The sequence below is a fragment of the Neomonachus schauinslandi genome, chromosome 5 (genome assembly GCF_002201575.2).
Source record: "Neomonachus schauinslandi chromosome 5, ASM220157v2, whole genome shotgun sequence".
NCBI lineage: Eukaryota > Metazoa > Chordata > Mammalia > Carnivora > Phocidae > Neomonachus > Neomonachus schauinslandi.
Window position 1 is genome coordinate 130713403 of NC_058407.1, and position 18520 is coordinate 130731922.

At 40.4% G+C, this 18520-nt stretch overlaps 1 protein-coding gene across 1 annotated transcript in view; it reads left to right on the forward strand.

Moving 5' to 3' along the window:
* The window catches only part of ITIH5 (inter-alpha-trypsin inhibitor heavy chain 5), a 77252-nt gene that overhangs the window by 13615 nt on the left and 45117 nt on the right, over positions 1-18520 (forward strand). Inside the window, exons 4-5 of the mRNA XM_021696688.2 lie at positions 15855-16018; positions 16972-17073. Of these exons, the coding sequence (XP_021552363.1) occupies positions 15855-16018; positions 16972-17073 (266 nt within the window). The remainder of the gene's footprint in view (positions 1-15854; positions 16019-16971; positions 17074-18520) is intronic.

Consider the following 18520-nt stretch of genomic DNA (forward strand, 5'->3'; position numbering starts at 1 on the left):
TGTGGTTTATTTTTTGTTAGGAGGTGTATAGAGTAGGGTTTTTTGTTTTGTTTTGTTTTGTTTAGTTTTACAATCTTTTCTTTTTTTAAATTTTTCTTTTTTTTAAAATTTTATTTTATTATGTTAGTCACCATACAATACATCATTAGATTTTGATGTAGTGATCCACAATTCATTGTTTTCGTATAACATAGAATAGGGTTTTTTTCTTAACATAGAAGTGATAATTGCATTTTATGTTTCCTCTCCTCTAATCGTAATGAAACGTTGCTCAGTAGAATGTATTACCACAAACAGGCAATTCAGAGCTGATGCCACCCTCTGTCTATAGAGGTGTAAAATTGTGTCACCCAGGTGGCAAATACAGTCCCCAGGGAGCTGCCTTGTCTAAAAGTCTTCTGCTTCATGTAACAGCAACATGGGCTGGTTGTTTTTCTCAAAAAGGAGAGACATGAAGGTGCCATGAAGGTCTCTGGACCCAGAGTCCACCAAGTGCCCAGTGCCAACCTTCTTCTTTATAAAGTGAGGGGATGCTGAGTTACGTGATTTCTGTGGTTCTCTACCATCTCCAAAATTATTTCTTCTAATGGTCACTAGGGAACCGTTAGACCAGAATAAAACAACAAAAGGTTAATCTTCTGGGAAGAGTCCTGATTCTGACCAAACATTGCTCAGTTAATTTCCAGATGGCATCTTGGGTAATTCAGGACATCCTCTGGGTGGCTTGATTTTAAGTGACTCACATGAGTCACACAGAAGGCTTTGGTCCCTTGAGCAGCTAATTAAGACACTCCCTGCTTCAAACTGCTTTTTCATCTGTTTAGCCTTTGTAGGAAAAATAATGAAGAAGCTGTTTTGTCACAGGAAGACTTGACTTTGCCTCCGATTTTCCAGTTGACATCCCCAAATGAAATAATGAGTTAACTATAAATATGGAAAGCATGTTGGATTTTTAAGAACCGTGCATTGGGAAAAACTGAAGCAACTATTTTATATCCTTCCTTTAATGACAAATTTTCACGAACTTCTGCCATTCCAAGTTCTGTCCTTGGCTTTGGGCATGTCGGTTTCCTGATAGTCTTGTGTACCCGTCCAGTGTTCTCACAACGCACCCCCTTTCTAATTAAACTGCTCGATTCTTTGTTCCAGGAATGTGCTAAGGCTCATTCCTGCTTCTATGCCTTTTGTGTTTTTAGAATGTTCTTTTTGTTCTCCTTCACCACATACAAATTCTACATTTATTTTAAAAACTTTTCTTACTTTTACAGACCTCACTGATTTCTCTTTCTTATGAATTCTGGAAGGTCTTCAGGCAATGAGTGAATATGTACATCTCTATATATCTTCCTATGTTGCTTTCTATGTTTTGCCCTTTCTTCCCAATGTGATCATAGGTGCCTTGAGAGAAGGATCCATGTGTAGTGGTTCTTCTCAGTCCTTCATGGAATTTAATCTAGAGGAGTGGTTAATAAATTCGAGTTAATTACCATTTCTTTTGGGGGGGATGTGTGTTTTTCTTTCATTGTTCAAGGTTCAAAAATTCAATTCCATTAATGTTCTTGAGTTTTACTCTATGCTGACAGCTATGGGTAAAAAATAAATAAATAAAAAAAAGGAAGAAGTCATGGTCCCTGTTCTGTGTATGGTCTCATAGGGACAGGAGAAGGGATGAGCAGCTTGGGGGTGGGGTGGATAATGCGCATAAGTGGCTTTAGTAGATTGTAGGCTGAGGGTGCTGTCTGGTAGGGCAAGGGTCCACGAGGCATAAGTAACAGTGGGGTCTCCTGTGGGAAAATAGTAACTGGGCAGAAGCAATAAAACTAAAATAGTTTCTTGAAACTTTTCTCAATCTGTCTCTTGGGCCCATAAACTGTGTGTCCTATTTTTGATGTAGTACTGTGGAAAATGTCTACCATATCCATAATCTTAATTTGAGGCCAAAAAAAAAAAAAAAAATACCGTAATGGTTCAGCTTAGTGTTTTGTCAGATGTCTTCTAATTTCACATTTGAATTTTAAGTTTAATGAAATGATAATTGACAATTATCTCATGAATAAGGACAAATTAACATGACATTACAAACAGTCTCAAGGGTACCAAGTGAAGAAAATTTCATATTATTGTCAGAACAGTGCTGGGCAAGGATTACCTACTGAAGGAGCTGGATTTCACTTGGAATGGTCTACAGCTGGGGCTGTGTACTGTGTTCCTCTAAGTTGGGAACTTACTAAGTTCTTTTCCCAATTATTACTCTACTTTTATGTAAAAGAAGTAAGTGGTGGGTCACTGTGGCCCAGATTCAAAGATTAAATGAATTCAACTCCACCTCTCAGTGGCAAGAAAAAGAATTTGTGGTCATCAAAAAATTTTGTTCAATTTTTTCATTACTGTATTAAAATACATATAACACAAAAGTTACCTTTTAAGCCATTGTAAAGTGTACAGTTCAGTGGTATTAAGTACATTCACACAGTCATACAAACATCACCACCATCAATCTCCAGTCACCCATTAAACACTAACTCCCCATTCCTCCCTACTCCCAGCCCCTGGCAACCACCATTTTCCTTTCTGTCTCAATGAATTTGATTACTCTAGGTATTTCATGCAAGTGGAACCATACAGTATTTGTCCTTTGGTGACTGATTTATTTCACTTAGCATAATGTCTTCAAAATTCATCCATGTTGGGGCACCTGGGTTGTTCAGTCAGTTAAGCATCTGACTCTTGGTTTCAGCTCAGGTCATGATCTCATGGTTGTGGGACTGAGCCCTGCATTGGGCTCTACACTCAGCTTGGAGTCTGCTTGAGATTCTCTCTCTCCCTCTCCCTCTGCCTCTCCCCCTGCTTACGCCCTCTCTCTCTAAAATAAATAAATCTTAAAAAAAAAATTCATCCAGGGGCACCTGGGTGGCTCAGTCATTAAGCGTCTGCCTTCAGCTCAGGACATGATCCTGGGGTCCTGGGATCGAGCCCCGCATTGGGCTCCCTGCTCGGCAGGAAGCCTGCTTCTCCCTCTCCCACTCCCCCTGCTTGTGTTCCCTCTCTCGCTGTCTTTCCCTCTGTCAAATAAATAAAAATCTTTAAAAAGACTTTTTAAAAAATTCATCCATCTTGTAGCATGGGTCAGAATTTCCTTCCTTTTTAATATTCCATTATATGTATAAACCACATTTTGTTTATCCCTCCATCTGTCAATGGACACAGGTTGCTTCCACATTTTAGCTACTGTGAATAATGTGGTGCTGAACATAGGTGTAGAGATGGTGGTCACTTTTAATCTAGTAGAACAGAGGACATGAATGAGCAGAATAAGCTTGGAATAAGGAAAAATCTAGTAAAAACACAGTGAAATGGCTGCTCACTCTCAGCCTTAGGGTCTGTGAGATAGTTGGGATTGGTAGGCGTGGGGAGCTGTTCGTATAGGACTTGGGTCTGATCTAGAGCATCAGCCACCATTAATTAGTTCCAGCAGCTTATGGTCATGTGGCAATGTGCATCCAGAGTTGCCCCCACTATCTGTTTCAAGAGAAATGGGCATTATGGATTTTGATGCGAACTTTCCAATTTTTAAATGTTGTCCCCCTAAATGAAAAATTTTAAAAGACTGTGCAAGTCAAATAAAAATGCCTGTGGTCTATGTAATTTGAGATTTCTTCCTAAAACACACCACTCAGTAAAGGTATGCAAATGACTGATATCAGGGTTTTATCTCTTTAAATAGTGCAGACCAGGGATCAGCAAACTTTTACTTAAAGGCGTAGATAGTAAGTACTTCAGGCTTTGCAAGACTATGTAGTCTGTCACAATTACAGAGCTACTCAACCATTCTACCCTGTAACATGAAAGTAGGTAGCCACAGATAATATGCAGATGAATGGATATAAATGAATTTCTGTTCCAATAAAGCTTTATTTACAAAATCCTGTGGGCCTGCCTGCTATAGTTTGCCGACGCCTGGTGTAGACGAGTCAGAAGGCTGGGACATCTGAAGGAAGTTTCACACGATCAGGAAAAATAATTATAAAGGGTTGATGGGGGATAGAGGACTCGTTAATTAAAATATAGTGCATCTATGAAAAGAAAGTGCTGTGCATCTATTAAAAGAAGAATGAGAGGGATTGGTTTGTACGGTGGCAGAATGCATTTTTTCAAAGATAGTGGCCCTTTGATATTCCACTCCTCCCATTGAGATCAGCCTTTGAAATCAAATGTGCTTTTGTGACTCTTTCACCGGTAGAGTATGTTAGGGCATAAAAGGGGATATAGCTTCCACCTCAATGTTGGGAAATGTGCACTCATGAAGCCTCTGGCTTCCACATCATCAGTTGGACTAATGTGTGTGTAGTCCATGCTGTGAGTTAGCCTGAACTTGACCATGTGGAAGGACCACGTAGAGGGGCCCTGGGACAACATGAGATAGAGAGATGCCAGTCAGCCCTGAGCCGCTTCAGGAGCTCACTCTTCCAGCTCCAGCCACCTTCTGACTGGCTCCCCTTCCCCGGCCAAGCCTTTCTAGAATTCCTGACCACAGAAACCACAAGAGAAAAATGCCATGATTGCTACTGTTAAAACCACTAAGTTTTAGAGTGGTTTGTTATGCAGCATGAGATAATTGGAACATGTACAGATACAGAAAGATGAACACACTGTATTATTAGGTGAAATTAAAGCAAATCAATACAGCATGTATTTATGGAAGGATATACCAAAAACTGTTAATTTAAATATTGCTTCTGGGAAACAGAACTTAGATCTAGGGTGGGAGGGAGACCACTGTGTTTCCTTTTATTTTTTGTGTAATTTGAAAGTTTTACCATGTGCATCTGTTACCTGATATTTTTTAAAAAACTGGTTTCCGTTTTAAATAAAGTGGAAAATGATAACTAGAATTTTCTGAGTTCATGGGATTTTTCTCTCTTTCTTTTTTTAAGCATTGGCTCCTTTTTACCCAATGTATGTATAGAAATTAGAGTTGTGCGCAGTGGTATTGAGATGCTTCACAAATTCACATTATAAGAATATAAGGATATTGGAGATAAAAGAATATGTTGAAACATGGATAATTTAGGAAGAAAACCTATCTCCAGGGAAACCCTAAGTAAAAGTAAAACACTGCATCTCAATTTATGCTTTAATTTATCTCAGGGTTCCATTTTGGAAAGATGAGGAGATACAAATTTTAATTTAAAAAAAAAACCAACGGGTTATTGTGCTCTTGAGATCATTACCATTACCACCTTCCCCAGCCTTATTCTCATTGTCCTTACTGAAATATGGTGTGTGTGTGTCTGTGTGTGTGTATTTTTAAAGATTTATTTATTTAATTTACAGAGAGCATTAGCACATGCACAAATGGGGGGAGGGGCAGAGGAAGAGAGAGAATCTCAGGCAGGCTCCACGTTCAGCACAGAGCCATATGCAGGGCTTGATCCCACAGACCTGATTGAGATCATGACCTGAGCAGAAATCAAGAGTCAGATGCTTAACCAACTGAGCTACCCAGACGCCCTGAATTGTGGTATATATATATTTTTCTTTTTTTCTTTTCTTTTATTATGTTATGTTAATCACCATACATTACATCATTAGTTTTTGATGTAGTCTTCCATGATTCATTGTTAACGAATAACACCCAGTGCTCCATTCAATACGTGCCCTCTTTAATACCCATCAGCAGGCTAACCCATCCCCCCACCCCACCCCTAGAACCCTCAGTTTGTTTGTCAGAGTCCATAGTCTCTCATGGTTCGTCTCCCCCTCTGATTTCCCCCCCCTTCATTTTTCCCTTCCTACTATCGTCTTCTTTTTTTTTAACATATAATGTAGTATTTGTTTCAGGGGTACAGGTCTGTGATTCAAAGAGTCTTACACAATTCACAGCGCTCACCATAGCACATACCCTCCCCAATGTCTATCACCCAGCCACCCCATCCCTCCCACCCCCACCACTCCAGCAACCCTCAGTTTGTTTCCTGAGATTAAGAATTCCTCATATCAGTGAGATTATATGACACATGTCTTTCTCTGATTGACTTATTTTGCTCAGCATAATACCCTCCAGTTCCATCCATGTCATTGCAAATGGCAAGATTTCATTCCTTTTGATGGTTGCATAATATTCCATTGTATATATATACATCTTCTTTATCCATTCATCTGTTGATGGACATCTTGGCTCTTTCCATAGTTTGGCTATTGTGGACATTGCTGCTATAAACATCAGGGTGCACGTACCCCTTCAGATCCCTACATTTGTATCTTGGGGTAATACCCAGTAGTGCAATTGCTGGGTTGTATGGTAGCTCTATTTTCAACTTTTTGAGGAACCTCCATACTGTTTTCCAGAGTGGCTGCACCAGCTCGCATTCCCACCGACAGTGTAGGAAGGTTACCCTTTCTCCGCATTTCTCCGCATCCTCACCAACATCTGTTGTTTCCTGACTTGTTAATTTTAGCCATTCTGACTGGCGTGAGGTGGTAGCTCATTGAGGTTTTGATTTGGATTTCCCTGATGCTGAGCGATGTTGAGCACTTTTTCATGTGTCTGTTGGCCATTTGGATGTCTTCTTTGGAAAAATGTCTGTTCATGTCTTCTGCCCATTTCTTGATTGGATTCTTTGTTCTTTGGGTGTTGAGTTTGATAAGTTCTTTATAGATTTTGGATACTAGCCCTTTATCTGATATGTCATTTGCAAATATCTTCTCCCATTCTGTCAGTTGTCTTTTGGTTTTGTTGACTGTTTCTTTTGCTGTGAAAAAGCTTTTTATCTTGATGAAGTCCCAATAGTTCATTTTTGCCCTTGCTTCCCTTGCCTTTGGCAATGTTTCTAGGAAGAAGTTGCTGCGGCTGAGGTCAAAGAGGTTGCTGCCTGTGTTCTCCTTTAGGATTTTGATGGACTCCTGTCTCACATTTAGGTCTTTCAACCATTTGGAGTCTATTTTTGTGTGTGGTGTAAGGAAATGGTCCAGTTTCATTCTTCTGCATGTGGCTGTTCAATTTTTCCAACACCATTTGTTGAAGAGACTGTCTTTTTTCCATTGGACATTCTTTCCTGCTTTGTGTGTGGTGTAAGCAAGTGGTCCAGTTTCATTCTTCTGCATGTGGCTGTCCAGTTTTCCCAACACCATTTGTTGAAGAGACTGTCTTTTTTCTATTGGACATTCTTTCCTGCTTTGTCGAAGATTAGTTGACCATAGAGTTGAGGGTCCATTTCTGGGCTCTCTATTCTGTTCCATTGATCTATGTGTCTGTTTTTGTGTCAGTACCATACTGTCTTGATGATGACAGCTTTGTAATAGAGCTTGAAGTCTGGAATTGTGATGCCACCAGCTTTGCTTTTCTTTTTCAAATTCCTCTGGCTATGCGGGGTCTTTTCTGGTTCCATACAAATTTTAGGATTATTTGTTCCATTTCTTTGAAAAAAGTGGATGGTATTTTAATAGGGTTTGCATTAAATGTGTAGATTGCTCTAGGTAGCATTGACATCTTCACAATATTTGTTCTTCCAATCCATGAGCTTGGAACGTTTTTCCATTTCTTTGTGTCTTCCTCAATTTCTTTCATGAGTATTCTATAGTTTTCTGAGTACAAATTCTTTACCTCTTTGGTTAGATTTATTCCTAAGTATCTTATGGTTTTGGGTGCAATTGTAAATGGGATCGACTCCTTAATTTCTCTTTCTTCTGTCTTGTTGGTGGTGTATAGGAATGCCACTGATTTCTATGCATTGATTTTCTATCCTGCCACTTTACTGAATTCCTGTATGAGTTCTAGCAGTTTTGGGGTGGAGTCTTTTGGGTTTTCCACATAAAGTATCATATCATCTGCAAAGAGTGAGAGTTTGAATTCTTCTTTGCCTTTTATTTCTTTTTGTTGTCTGATTGCTGTGGCTAGGACTTCTAATACTATGTTGAATAGAAGTAGTGATAGTGGACATCCCTGTCGTGTTCCTGACCTTAGGGGGAAAGCTCTCAGTTTTTCCCCATTGAGAATGATATTCACTGTGGGTTTTTCATAGATGGCTTTTATGATATTGAGGTATGTACCCTCTATCCCTATACTCTGAAGAGTTTTGATCAAGAAAGGATGCTGGACTTTGTCAAATGCTTTTTCTGCATCTATTGAGAGGATCATATGGTTCTTGTTCTTTTCTTTTATTAATGTATTGTATCACATTGATTGATTTGCGGATGTTGAGCCAACCTTGCAGCCCAGGGATAAATCCCCCTTGGTCGTGGTGAATAATCCTTTTAATGTACTGTTGGAGCCTACTGGCTAGTATTTTGGTGAGAATTTTTGCATCCATGTTCATCAGGGATATTGGTCTGTAATTCTCCTTTTTGATGGGGTCTTTTTCTGGTTTGGGGATCAAGGTAATGGCCTCATAAAACAAGTTTGGAAGTTTTCCTTCCATTTCTATTTTTTGGAACAGTTTCAGAAGAATAGGTATTAATTCTTCTTTAAATGTTCGGTAGAATTCCCCTGGGAAGCCATCTGGCCCTGGGCTTTTTTTTTTTTGGGAGATTTTTGATGACTGCTTCAATTTCCTTAGTGGTTATAGGTCTGTTCAGGTTTTCTATTTCTTCCTGGTTCAGTTTTGGTCATTGATACATCTCTAGGAATGCATCCATTTCTTCCAGATTATCTAATTTGCTGGCATAGAGTTGCTCATAATATGTTCTTATAATTGTTTGTATTTCTTTGGTGTTGGTTGTGATCTCTCCTCTTTTATTCGTGATTTTATTTATTTTGATCATTTCTCTTTTCTTTTTGATAAGTCTGGCCAGGGGTTTATCAATCTTGTTAATTCTTTCAAAGAACAAGCTCCTAGTTTCGTTGATCTGTTCTACTGTTCTTTTGGTTTATATTTCATTGATTTCTGTCTGATCTTTATTATTTCTCTTCTCCTGCTGGGTTTAGGCTTTATTTGCTGTTCTCTCTCCAGCTCCTTTAGGTGTAGGGTTAGGTTGTGTATTTGAGACCTTTCTTGTCTTGAGAAAGGCATGTATTGCTATATACTTTCCTCTTAGGACTGCCTTTCCTGCATCCCGAAGATTTTGAATCGTTGTGTTTTCATTTTTATTTGTTTCCATGCATTTTTTAATTCTTTAATTTCCTGGTTGACCCATTCATTATTTAGTAGGATGTTCTTTAGCCTCCATGTATTTGAGTTCTTTCTGACTTTCCTCTTGTTTTTTTTTTTTTTAAAGATTTTATTTATTTATTTGAGAGAGAGAATGAGAGAGAGCAAGCACATGAGAGGGGGGAGGGTCAGAGGGAGAAGCAGACTCCCCGCCGAGCATGGAGCCCGATGTGGGACTCGATCCAGGGACTCCAGGATCATGACCTGAGTTGAAGGCAGTCGCTTAACCAACTGAGCCACCCAGGCGCCCCTGACTTTCCTCTTGTGACTGAGTTCTAGTTTCAAAGCATTGTGGTCTGAAAATAGGCAGGGAATGATCCCAGTGTTTTGGTACTGGTTGAGACCTGATTTGTGACCTAGGATGTGATCTATTCTGGAGAATGTTCCGTGGGCACTAGAGAAGAATGTGTATTCTGTTGCTTTGGGATGGAATGTTCTGAATATATCTGTGAAGTCCATTTGGTCCAGTGTGTCATTGAAAGTCTTTATTTCCTTCTTGATCTTTTGCTTAGATGATCTGTCCATTTCAGTGAGGGCGGTGTTTAAATCCCCCATTATTATTGTATTGTTGTCGATGTGTTTCTTTGCTTTTGTTATTAATTGGCTTATATAAATGGCTGTTCCCATCTTAGGGGCATAGATATTTACAATTGTTAGATCTTCTTGTTGAATAGACCCTTTAAGTATGATATAGTGTCCTTCCTCATCTCTTATTATAGTCTTTGGTTTAAAATCTAATTTGTCTGATATAAGGATTGCCACCCCAGCTTTCTTTGGTATCCATTAGCATGGTAAATGGTTTTCTGCCCCTTCACTTTCAATCTGGGGGTGTCTTTGGGTGTAAAATGAGTCTCTTGCAGACAGCATATTGATGGGTCTTGTTTTTTTACCCAATCTGATAGCCTGTGTCTTTTGATTGGGGCATTTGGCCCATTTACATTCAGGGTAACTATTGAAAGATAGGAATTTAGTGCCATTGTATTGCCTGTAAGGTGACTGTTACTGTATATTGTCTGTGTTCCTTTCTGGTCTATGTTGTTTTTAGGCTCTTTCTTTGCTTAGAGGACCCCTTTCAATATTTCTTGTAGGGCTCATTTCGTGTTTGCAAATTCCTTTAGTTTTTGTTTGTCCTGGAAGTTTTTATCTCTCCTTCTATTTTCAATGACAGCCTAGCTGGATATAGTATTCTTGGCTCCATATTTTTCTCATTTCCTGCTCTGAATATATCCTGCCAGTCCTTTCTGGCCTGCCAGGTCTCTGTGGTTAGGTCTGTTGCCAATCTAATGTTTCTACCATTGTAGGTTACACATCTCTTGTCCCGAGCTGCTTTCAGGATTTTCTCTTTGTCTCTGAGACTTGTAAGTTTTACTATTACATGTCGGGGTGTTGACCTATTTTTATTGATTTTGAGGGGGTTCTCTGTGCCTCCTGGATTTTGATGCCTGTTTCCTACCCCAAATTAGGGAAGTTCTCTGCTATAATTTGGTCCAATATACCTTCTGCCCCTCTCTCTCTTTCTTCTTCTGGGATCCCAATTATTCTAATATTGTTTCGTCTTATGGTATCACTTATCTCTCGAATTCTGCCCTCGTGATCTAGTAGTTGTTTATCTCTCTTTTTCTCAGCTTCTTTATTTTCCATCATTTGGTCTTCTATATCACTGATTCTCTCTTCTGCCTCATTTATCCTAGCATTTAGAGCCTCCATTTTTGATTGCACCTCATTAATAGCCTTTTTGATTTTGACTTGGTTAGATTTTAGTTCTTTTATTTCTCCAGAAAGCGTTTCTCTAATATCTTCCATGCTTTTTTCAAGCCCAGCTAATATCTTTATAATCGTCATTTTGAACTCTAGTTCTGACATCTTACTAATGTCCGTATTGATTAGGTCCCTGGCAGTCAGTACTGCCTCTTGTTCTTTTTTTTGAGGTGATTTTTTCCGTCTTGTCATTTTGTCCAGAGGAGGATAAATGAATGAGAGAAAAAATGCTAACAGGGTAAAAACGACCCCAGAAAAATATACACTAAACAGATAAGAAGAGACCTGAAACCAGGGGGAAAGGAAGGGAAAAAAAAAAAAAAGGAAAAAGAAAAACATGAAAAAAAAAGAATATGATCAAATATGATCAGCCTGGTGAACAGATCAGTGCCACACACTAGATTTTGGGCGTATTTTCGTCTGTTAGAAGAAACTGTCTCCCAAAATTTTAAAGAAAGAAAAGCTTATATATGTACAAAAATAAGGGTAAATACAATGAAGGGATTGAATATGAGTGTAAAGAGAAAATTATAAAAGATTTTATAAAAGGAATTCATAAGAAGTTGGTTGAAAAGAGAAAGAAGAGAAATTAAAAAAAGAAAAAAAACGGGAGAGAATGTGATCAGGCAGGAGACTAGAACAAAGCTGTACACTAGAGATTTAGGGTATATTTTGATCTGTTAGAAGAAACTGTATCTCAAAATTTTAAAGAGAGAACAACTTATATATGTATACCAAAAATAAGGGTAACTACTATGAAGGGATAGAATATGACTCTAAAAATGAAAAATAAAAATGTTTTTTTAAAATAGGGATTGATAAAATGTTGGTTGAAAAAGGGAAAAAGAAAAAAAAAAGACAGTTAAAAAAAATTAACTGTGAAAGGCTAAAGAATCATGGTAAAAAAGCCATGGATTCTATGTGCAGTATTCCCCTAGCGCTGGAGTTCTGCCATTCTCATTGATCGGTAAACTTGGTCTTGGCTGGCTGTTCTCACTGATCTTCTGGCGGAGGGGCCTGTTGCCATAGTTCCCAAATGTCTTTGCCGGAGGTTAATTGCCCCGCCTCTGCTGGGCTGGGCTAAGTAATCTTTTCGGGTTTGCTCTCCGGAGCTTTTGTTCCCTGCAGGCTTTCTGTGCAGCTTTGGAGGATGAGAGTGAAAATGGCGGCCTCCCAATCTCCGCCCTGGAGGAGCCGAGAACTCGGGGCCCCGCTCCTCAGTGAGGCCCCAGAGAAAAGCAGTCAGTCACTCCCGTCTCCCCAGTCTCCAGCTGTACTCCGTGCTCACCCGGCCTGTGACTGAGCGTTTCTATCTCTGGCACCCGACACCGTGTGGAGTCTCCAAACCCAGCAGATCCCTGCGGTGCACTCCCGCGCCGCTCCTCCCGGGGGAGGAAGGGGAGTCTTCCTGGATCTGCCGCTTGTTGGGTCCCTGCTGGAGGAGCAGTGGCCCGACTGTGCTGTGGATCACGGTCTATGGCAACCCCGAGCTGAGAGCCCGCGCCTGGGCTCCGCCTCTGCAGCCGGCTTCCCCGCTCCGATACCTGGGAGCTCTGCCACACTCGGGCACCCCCAGTCTTTCTGTGACCCCAAGGGTCCTGAGACCCCACTGTCCCGCGAGGGTTCCACCCCCCGCTTAGCCACTGGAGCGACGTCCCTCAGCGGAGCTGACTTCTAAACATTCCGATTTTGTACTCCGCTGCTCTGTCACTTGCCGGTAGGGGCTGGTGGAGGCCCCCTCCCCCGCCGTCTATCCTCCCGAATATCGCCTCAGATTCGCTTCTCCACACGTCCTACCTTCCAGAAAGTGGTCGCTTTTCTGTTCAGAGAGTTGTTGCTATTCTTTTCTTCGATCTCCTGTTGAGTTTGTAGGTGTTCAGAATGGTTTGATCCCTATCCAGCTGAATTCCTGGGACCAGACGAAATCCAGGTCTCCTACTCCTCTGCCATCTTGCTCAGGGTCTGTGGTATATATATTAACAGAGGCATTTGGTTAAACCACATCTAGAATCTGTCTCTCTTTTTTTAAAGATTTTATTTATTTTTGACAGAGAGAGAGTGTGTACAAGCAGGGAAAGCAGCAGGAAGAGGGAGAGGGAGAAGCAGGCTCCCCGCTCAGCAGGGACCCCAATGTGGAGCTCGATCCCAGGACCCTGGGATCATGACCTGAGCCAGAGGCAGACGCTTAACCATCTGAGCCACCCAGGCACCCCTAGAATCTCTTTTTAATCCAAGTCACTTCTGGAGAGTCAGATATTGTCCTAAGGAGACTAGATTTTCATGGAGACTATTCACAATCAAGTATTTCTGAATTCCAGAATAGTTTCCTAAAACCCAGTTTTATTCCTTACTTTTGGCTTTGCCTTAGGTTCTTGGATCTCGACTTGGACATAATTTTAGTGATTTATTCAAGCTCTCTTAACTTAGAGATGAAGAAATATGAAGAGGGCCACCTCCTTGTGTTACTTTAAAATGTATTGCATGGAGCACTGGGTGTTATATACAAACAATGAATCATGGAACACTACATCAAAAACTAATGATGTACTATATGGTGACTAACATAACATAATAATAAAAAAAAATAATCTACAGTTAACTAAAAAAACAAAAACAAAAACAAAAAAACAGTGGTTCTCAAACTTGAGCATCAGGATCCCTTGGAAGTCTTGTTAAAATACAGATTTCTGGCCCTATCTCCTGTGTTTCTAATTCTGCAAGTCTGGGACGGAGTTTGAGATTCTGCATGTTTAACAAGTTTCCAGGTGATGCTCATATTGTTAGTCCTGGGACCACACTTGAGAACCGTTGCTTTGACCTAATTCCTTCTCAGACCAAATCAGAGAACTTCTTTTCCTCTTGCTGGTGAAAACAATCTTTCAAATATGTTTAGATTTTTTTTTCTACTTGATCATCTTTTCACTGAACCTATGTGCTTATATTTTCCCAACTTTCCAAGAAAGGTACATGTTCTCTTAACATTTTTCCTGAAACTCTTGCCATTTGTCTTTATCCCTTGAGTCACCAAGACTAGAAGTTCAGCCACAAAGATGAATAATCCCTTGACCTCTGTGCCCAGCACTCGTGCATTCTGGCCTTGCTCCTATGCAGCTCCCCATCTTGCGGCTGTTCCTGTGTGTTCTCAGATGTAGGGGGCTGAGGAGGGCTCAGTCTTACTTCTAACATGTCATATAAAGTATCTGTCAGCTTTTGGTAGTTTGTTATGAAAGGTATGATTTGACTCCCAGCATTTAAATATACTTAAATAGAGCAACGCACTGTGAAACTCTCCTGAAATGGGGTTTAAGTTTCCCTCTGTATATCACAGGAGCTAAATATGCCTTGATTTCAGCAGGTCATTATCTTATGGTTATTTTGAAAACTAGCTTAGGCCTGGAAAGAAGTTTAGAGAGCAGACACAGGTTGAGATAAACATTGACTAGGTTGGTCAATTCCCATAGGAGAAAGTAGAAGCCTATCAGAGTAACCTGGTTCCGTTCAGCATTTATTGAGAGCCTGCAGTATGCTGAAGACCATGCTGGGGTTTGAGTACACAGAGATAGAAAGACGTATCCGCAGAGGCAGCCTAGCATCATGGTGGTGAGTGTGGACTCTGGAGCAGGTAGGATTGAATTCAAGTCTCATCTCCATTAATGATGGGCCAATATGTAAACTTGCAAGCTTGACTTCTTCTCATGTATGAAATGGGAATAAAAAACACCTACTTTGAATGTGTGTCCAAGTCCATAATGAGATAATGCCTCGTCTTGGTCTGCTTGGGCTGCCATAACAAAATACCATAAACAACAGAAATTTATATTCTTGCTGTTCTGGAAACTGGAAAGTCCAAGATCAGTATCTGGCAGGGTTCATTTTCTGGTGCAGACTCTTGCTAGCTTGTAGATGGCCACATTCTCACTCACACAGCCTTTTCTCCAGGTCCCCATGGAGAGCAAGAACAAGCTCTCTCATGTCTCCTCTTATGGGGCACTCACCCCATCATGAAGGCCCTCGTGACCTCATCTAACCCTACTCACCTCCAAAGGCCCATCCCCAAGTACCATCACATGGGGGGGTGTGGTTTAGGGCTTTACCATGTGAATTTGGTGGTGGTGGTGGGGTGGGGGAGACGGGGGACACAAACGTTCAGTCCGTGCCTGTAAGTTGTTCAGCCAGTTCTTGGAGTTATAGAACCACTCTGCTAACTTTCCTCATGAATGCTTCCTTCCTTCTCCAGCGTCTGCTGCCATCACTTGGAGCACTGTTGTGAAGGCTAGAAATACGCTGAAAAGTTTTAACCAGCTTTTAAATTTGTTCCATGTAGCAGCTTCTCTTATCAGAGCCTTTGGGGATAAATTTAATTAGCAGACACTTTCCTTTTTCTGGGTTCTAATTGCCCAAATACTGTCTTGAGCTCAGTATCGATTCCCACTTTCCAGTAATGTGATTGTAGTCTCCATGGGAAAGCTCTGGAATCTAGTTTCTCTAAGTTGATATTGAATTTAATTTGAAAATATGAGAATTTCTTTGGCTGTGCCTTGATGTGTTCATCAATTCATGATCCTGTAAATGTGATCTAAGAGTTTATAACAGAAAAGCATTATGTACTTCTCATACTTCACTTCTAAAATTCCGATACTTCATTAAACTACTTCAGCACTGTGTATTCTCTGTTAAATAGGAAATCTTAACTGTGTCCATTTGTTAAGGTTAAGTTAAAAGATGTGCTTCTGTCTCATGAGCTGGTTGTCCAACCACAGTTGTTTTATGAGTGGAGAGAGTGGTAGATGGGAAAGCCAGGACAAGACAGAGAAGAAAGGAATCACATGCCAAAGGCTCCCAAGTTGAAGATTATTTCTCTGAAGAAAACAGAGCCTCACACCTTCCCCAGAATGGTTGATTCCCACTTTCACACGTCACTGAAAATACCATGTGTTTTAATTCCAACAGAAAACCAAACCCTTGATGACGGAATTCTCGGTGAAGTCTACCATTATTTCTCGTTACGCCTTCACTACGGTTTCCTGTAGAATGCTGAATAGAGCTTCCGAGGACCAGGAAATTGAGTTTCAGATGCAGATTCCAGCTGCAGCTTTCATCACCAACTTCACTTTGTAAGCGACAGTCTGGTCAGAGACCTTGGAATGGAGATGTCTGTGTGGGGTGGCCAGGGTGACCCTGAGAGGATGTGAGCTCCACAGCCTTCAGGTGTGAGAATTTCTCCCAGCGAATGGTTGGGAGAAGGATGACTCCCTCCTTCCTGCTCTCCTTCCTTCTCTACCTTCCTTCTTCCTTTTCTCTCTCCCTTCCATCCCTTCTTCTTCCTTCCCTCCTTTTCATGATCTCTTCTTTCGTTCTGTTCCTGTCTTCTTCCTGCCTTCGATTCCCCTTCTTTTCTTCTGTCTTTCTCTCCTTCCCTCCACAAACAAGTGCCCACTCCGGGCCAGGAGCTCTTCAAAGTGAAGTGTGTACTTCTATGAAACAGACAATGTTGCTTGGCTGCAGAAATTGCAGTGGGAGAAATAATAAGTAAGTAAACAAATCAATAGGTGAGATAATTTCAGACCATAGCGAGTGCTTAAAGATGGCAAATAGGACCGAGAGGGGCTTGTCTAGGCAGGGAGAAATCATGGCCTCAGAAGAGGCCATGTTTAAGTCGAGATCTGAATGATGAGATGGCGTGATCCCTATGATATACAAGGTGAATTATTTCATCTTTTCTTCTGAACTAGGAGGTAAAGACATGCAAAATAGGGTGGATTTTGGGGGTGTCCTATTGGGTCTGGGCAAGATTCAAGCTGGTGAATCTTCATGGAAATTTGAGCAGATCTGATTTCCTCCTGGAGAATCCCAGAGGCACCATGGGTCAGGCCTATTTGGACCTGTTGAAAATTGCCCTAGAATGAAATGAATGATTCAAGGATAGTGACTTGGTCTGGAATGCATTCTTTCTGGATATCCAAGAGTCACATAAAAATATTTTCTAGGGTTGTCATGGTTATGAGATCCATGTTTGAATTTGTCTTGGAACTGCAAGGTGGTAACACAGCTGTCTCTTGTATTTCAGGCTCATTGGAGACAAGGTGTATCAGGGAGAAATTACAGGGAGAGAAAAGAAAAATGGTGATAAGGTAAAAGAGAAAAGGAATAAAACCTCAGAAGATAATGGGTAAGTGCCATGGAGTTAAGTAATTAAAATCCACTTCAGCAAAGGGCCACGTTTCCTACTCCTTTGCCTACCCATCTTTTTCTCTTCCCTTCCTTCAAGGATTTATCTGCTTTTTATTGTTATCATATAGTAAGTAATTAAATATATATAGTTAACAGTATAGCAGGAAAGAGTTTATAATAAAAAGGAATATTTTACCACTCCCACTCCCCAGGTCTCACTTCCTAGAGACACCCACTTCTAATATTTCTGTAGTTTCTTTTTGTAGTGACCTCCCTAACTCTAAAACTTACAGTACTTTCTTGTTTTTTAAAAATTTCTTGATAAACATCAGACATTATCTGTTGATTCTCTGCTGTGAAGGAAGATGATTTAGCATATGTACAACACTCCCATTTTCCCTCTGCATTCCACATTTTCACATTCGTATCTCTTCTTCCATCAATGTAAGCCGTGTTACACCATCTTAGAATAGCCCTACTATCTTAAATGATAATTCCCTCTCCTTCACTGAAACCCTACCTTTCCTTTCCCATTTCCAGTGCCCATCTTTTTCTACATGATCATTTACTTTTGCGCTGTCAGAGTTACCAATATTTAAATTCCGATCTGTAATGATATGTATTTTCTTTGTTTTGTCTATAACTTGAATCTAAACATTGAAAACCATTAACTAGTATTTGAGTTTTAATGATTACATAAATGGCATTAACTGCAGAGCCACTTGGTATACTAAGATTCTATTTCCCTCTCTACCCATTTGAAGAAAAGTGATCTGTTCCCTTTGAAGAAAAATGATCTTGGTATCCAGATAAGTTGGTGTGAACATGTGACCCTGTTTTTGTTTGTTAATAAAAGGATGCAGTTTTGAGAAAGCTTGTTCTTTAAAATCATAGACTGTCAGAAACTTTGCTGTTGGAAATCCTATTATCGAGAATGGAACATCTCACTCTTGCCTGGAAGATGTGAGTCATGGGTTTACTTTGATACAAAAAGCAGCCAAGGTTCACAGCTTCAGATAAGGCATTGTTGGACACAAAAGTCCACATTTATCTTAACTTTGTAGTTCCTAAGGACAGAGAACCTCGAGTTTGCTTCTCCCTCCAGGCTGAGAAGGAAGACTCCCTCCACTAAACACTTTACACACAGCCCTGCTTTTTTTCGAGCCTCCAAACACTGTTTCATTTAACCTTATCTACACTCCACTTTTCTCCCAATCCTATGATATTACCCTATGTCCTCCTTTGTTTGGCAAGATTCTCCATGATGCCTTTGGTATGTAGTCTCCCCTCCTGCAGCAGTTTATTAAAATCTAATTTTGTTGGACTGCAGGTGGATCCCGAGTGGTCTTTATTAGATGAGTGTTATGAAGATTATTTTTCACATTACAATTCATAAGTTGTTCATAATTATGCCACAGTTTAGTTCAGTTGGATCACAACATATG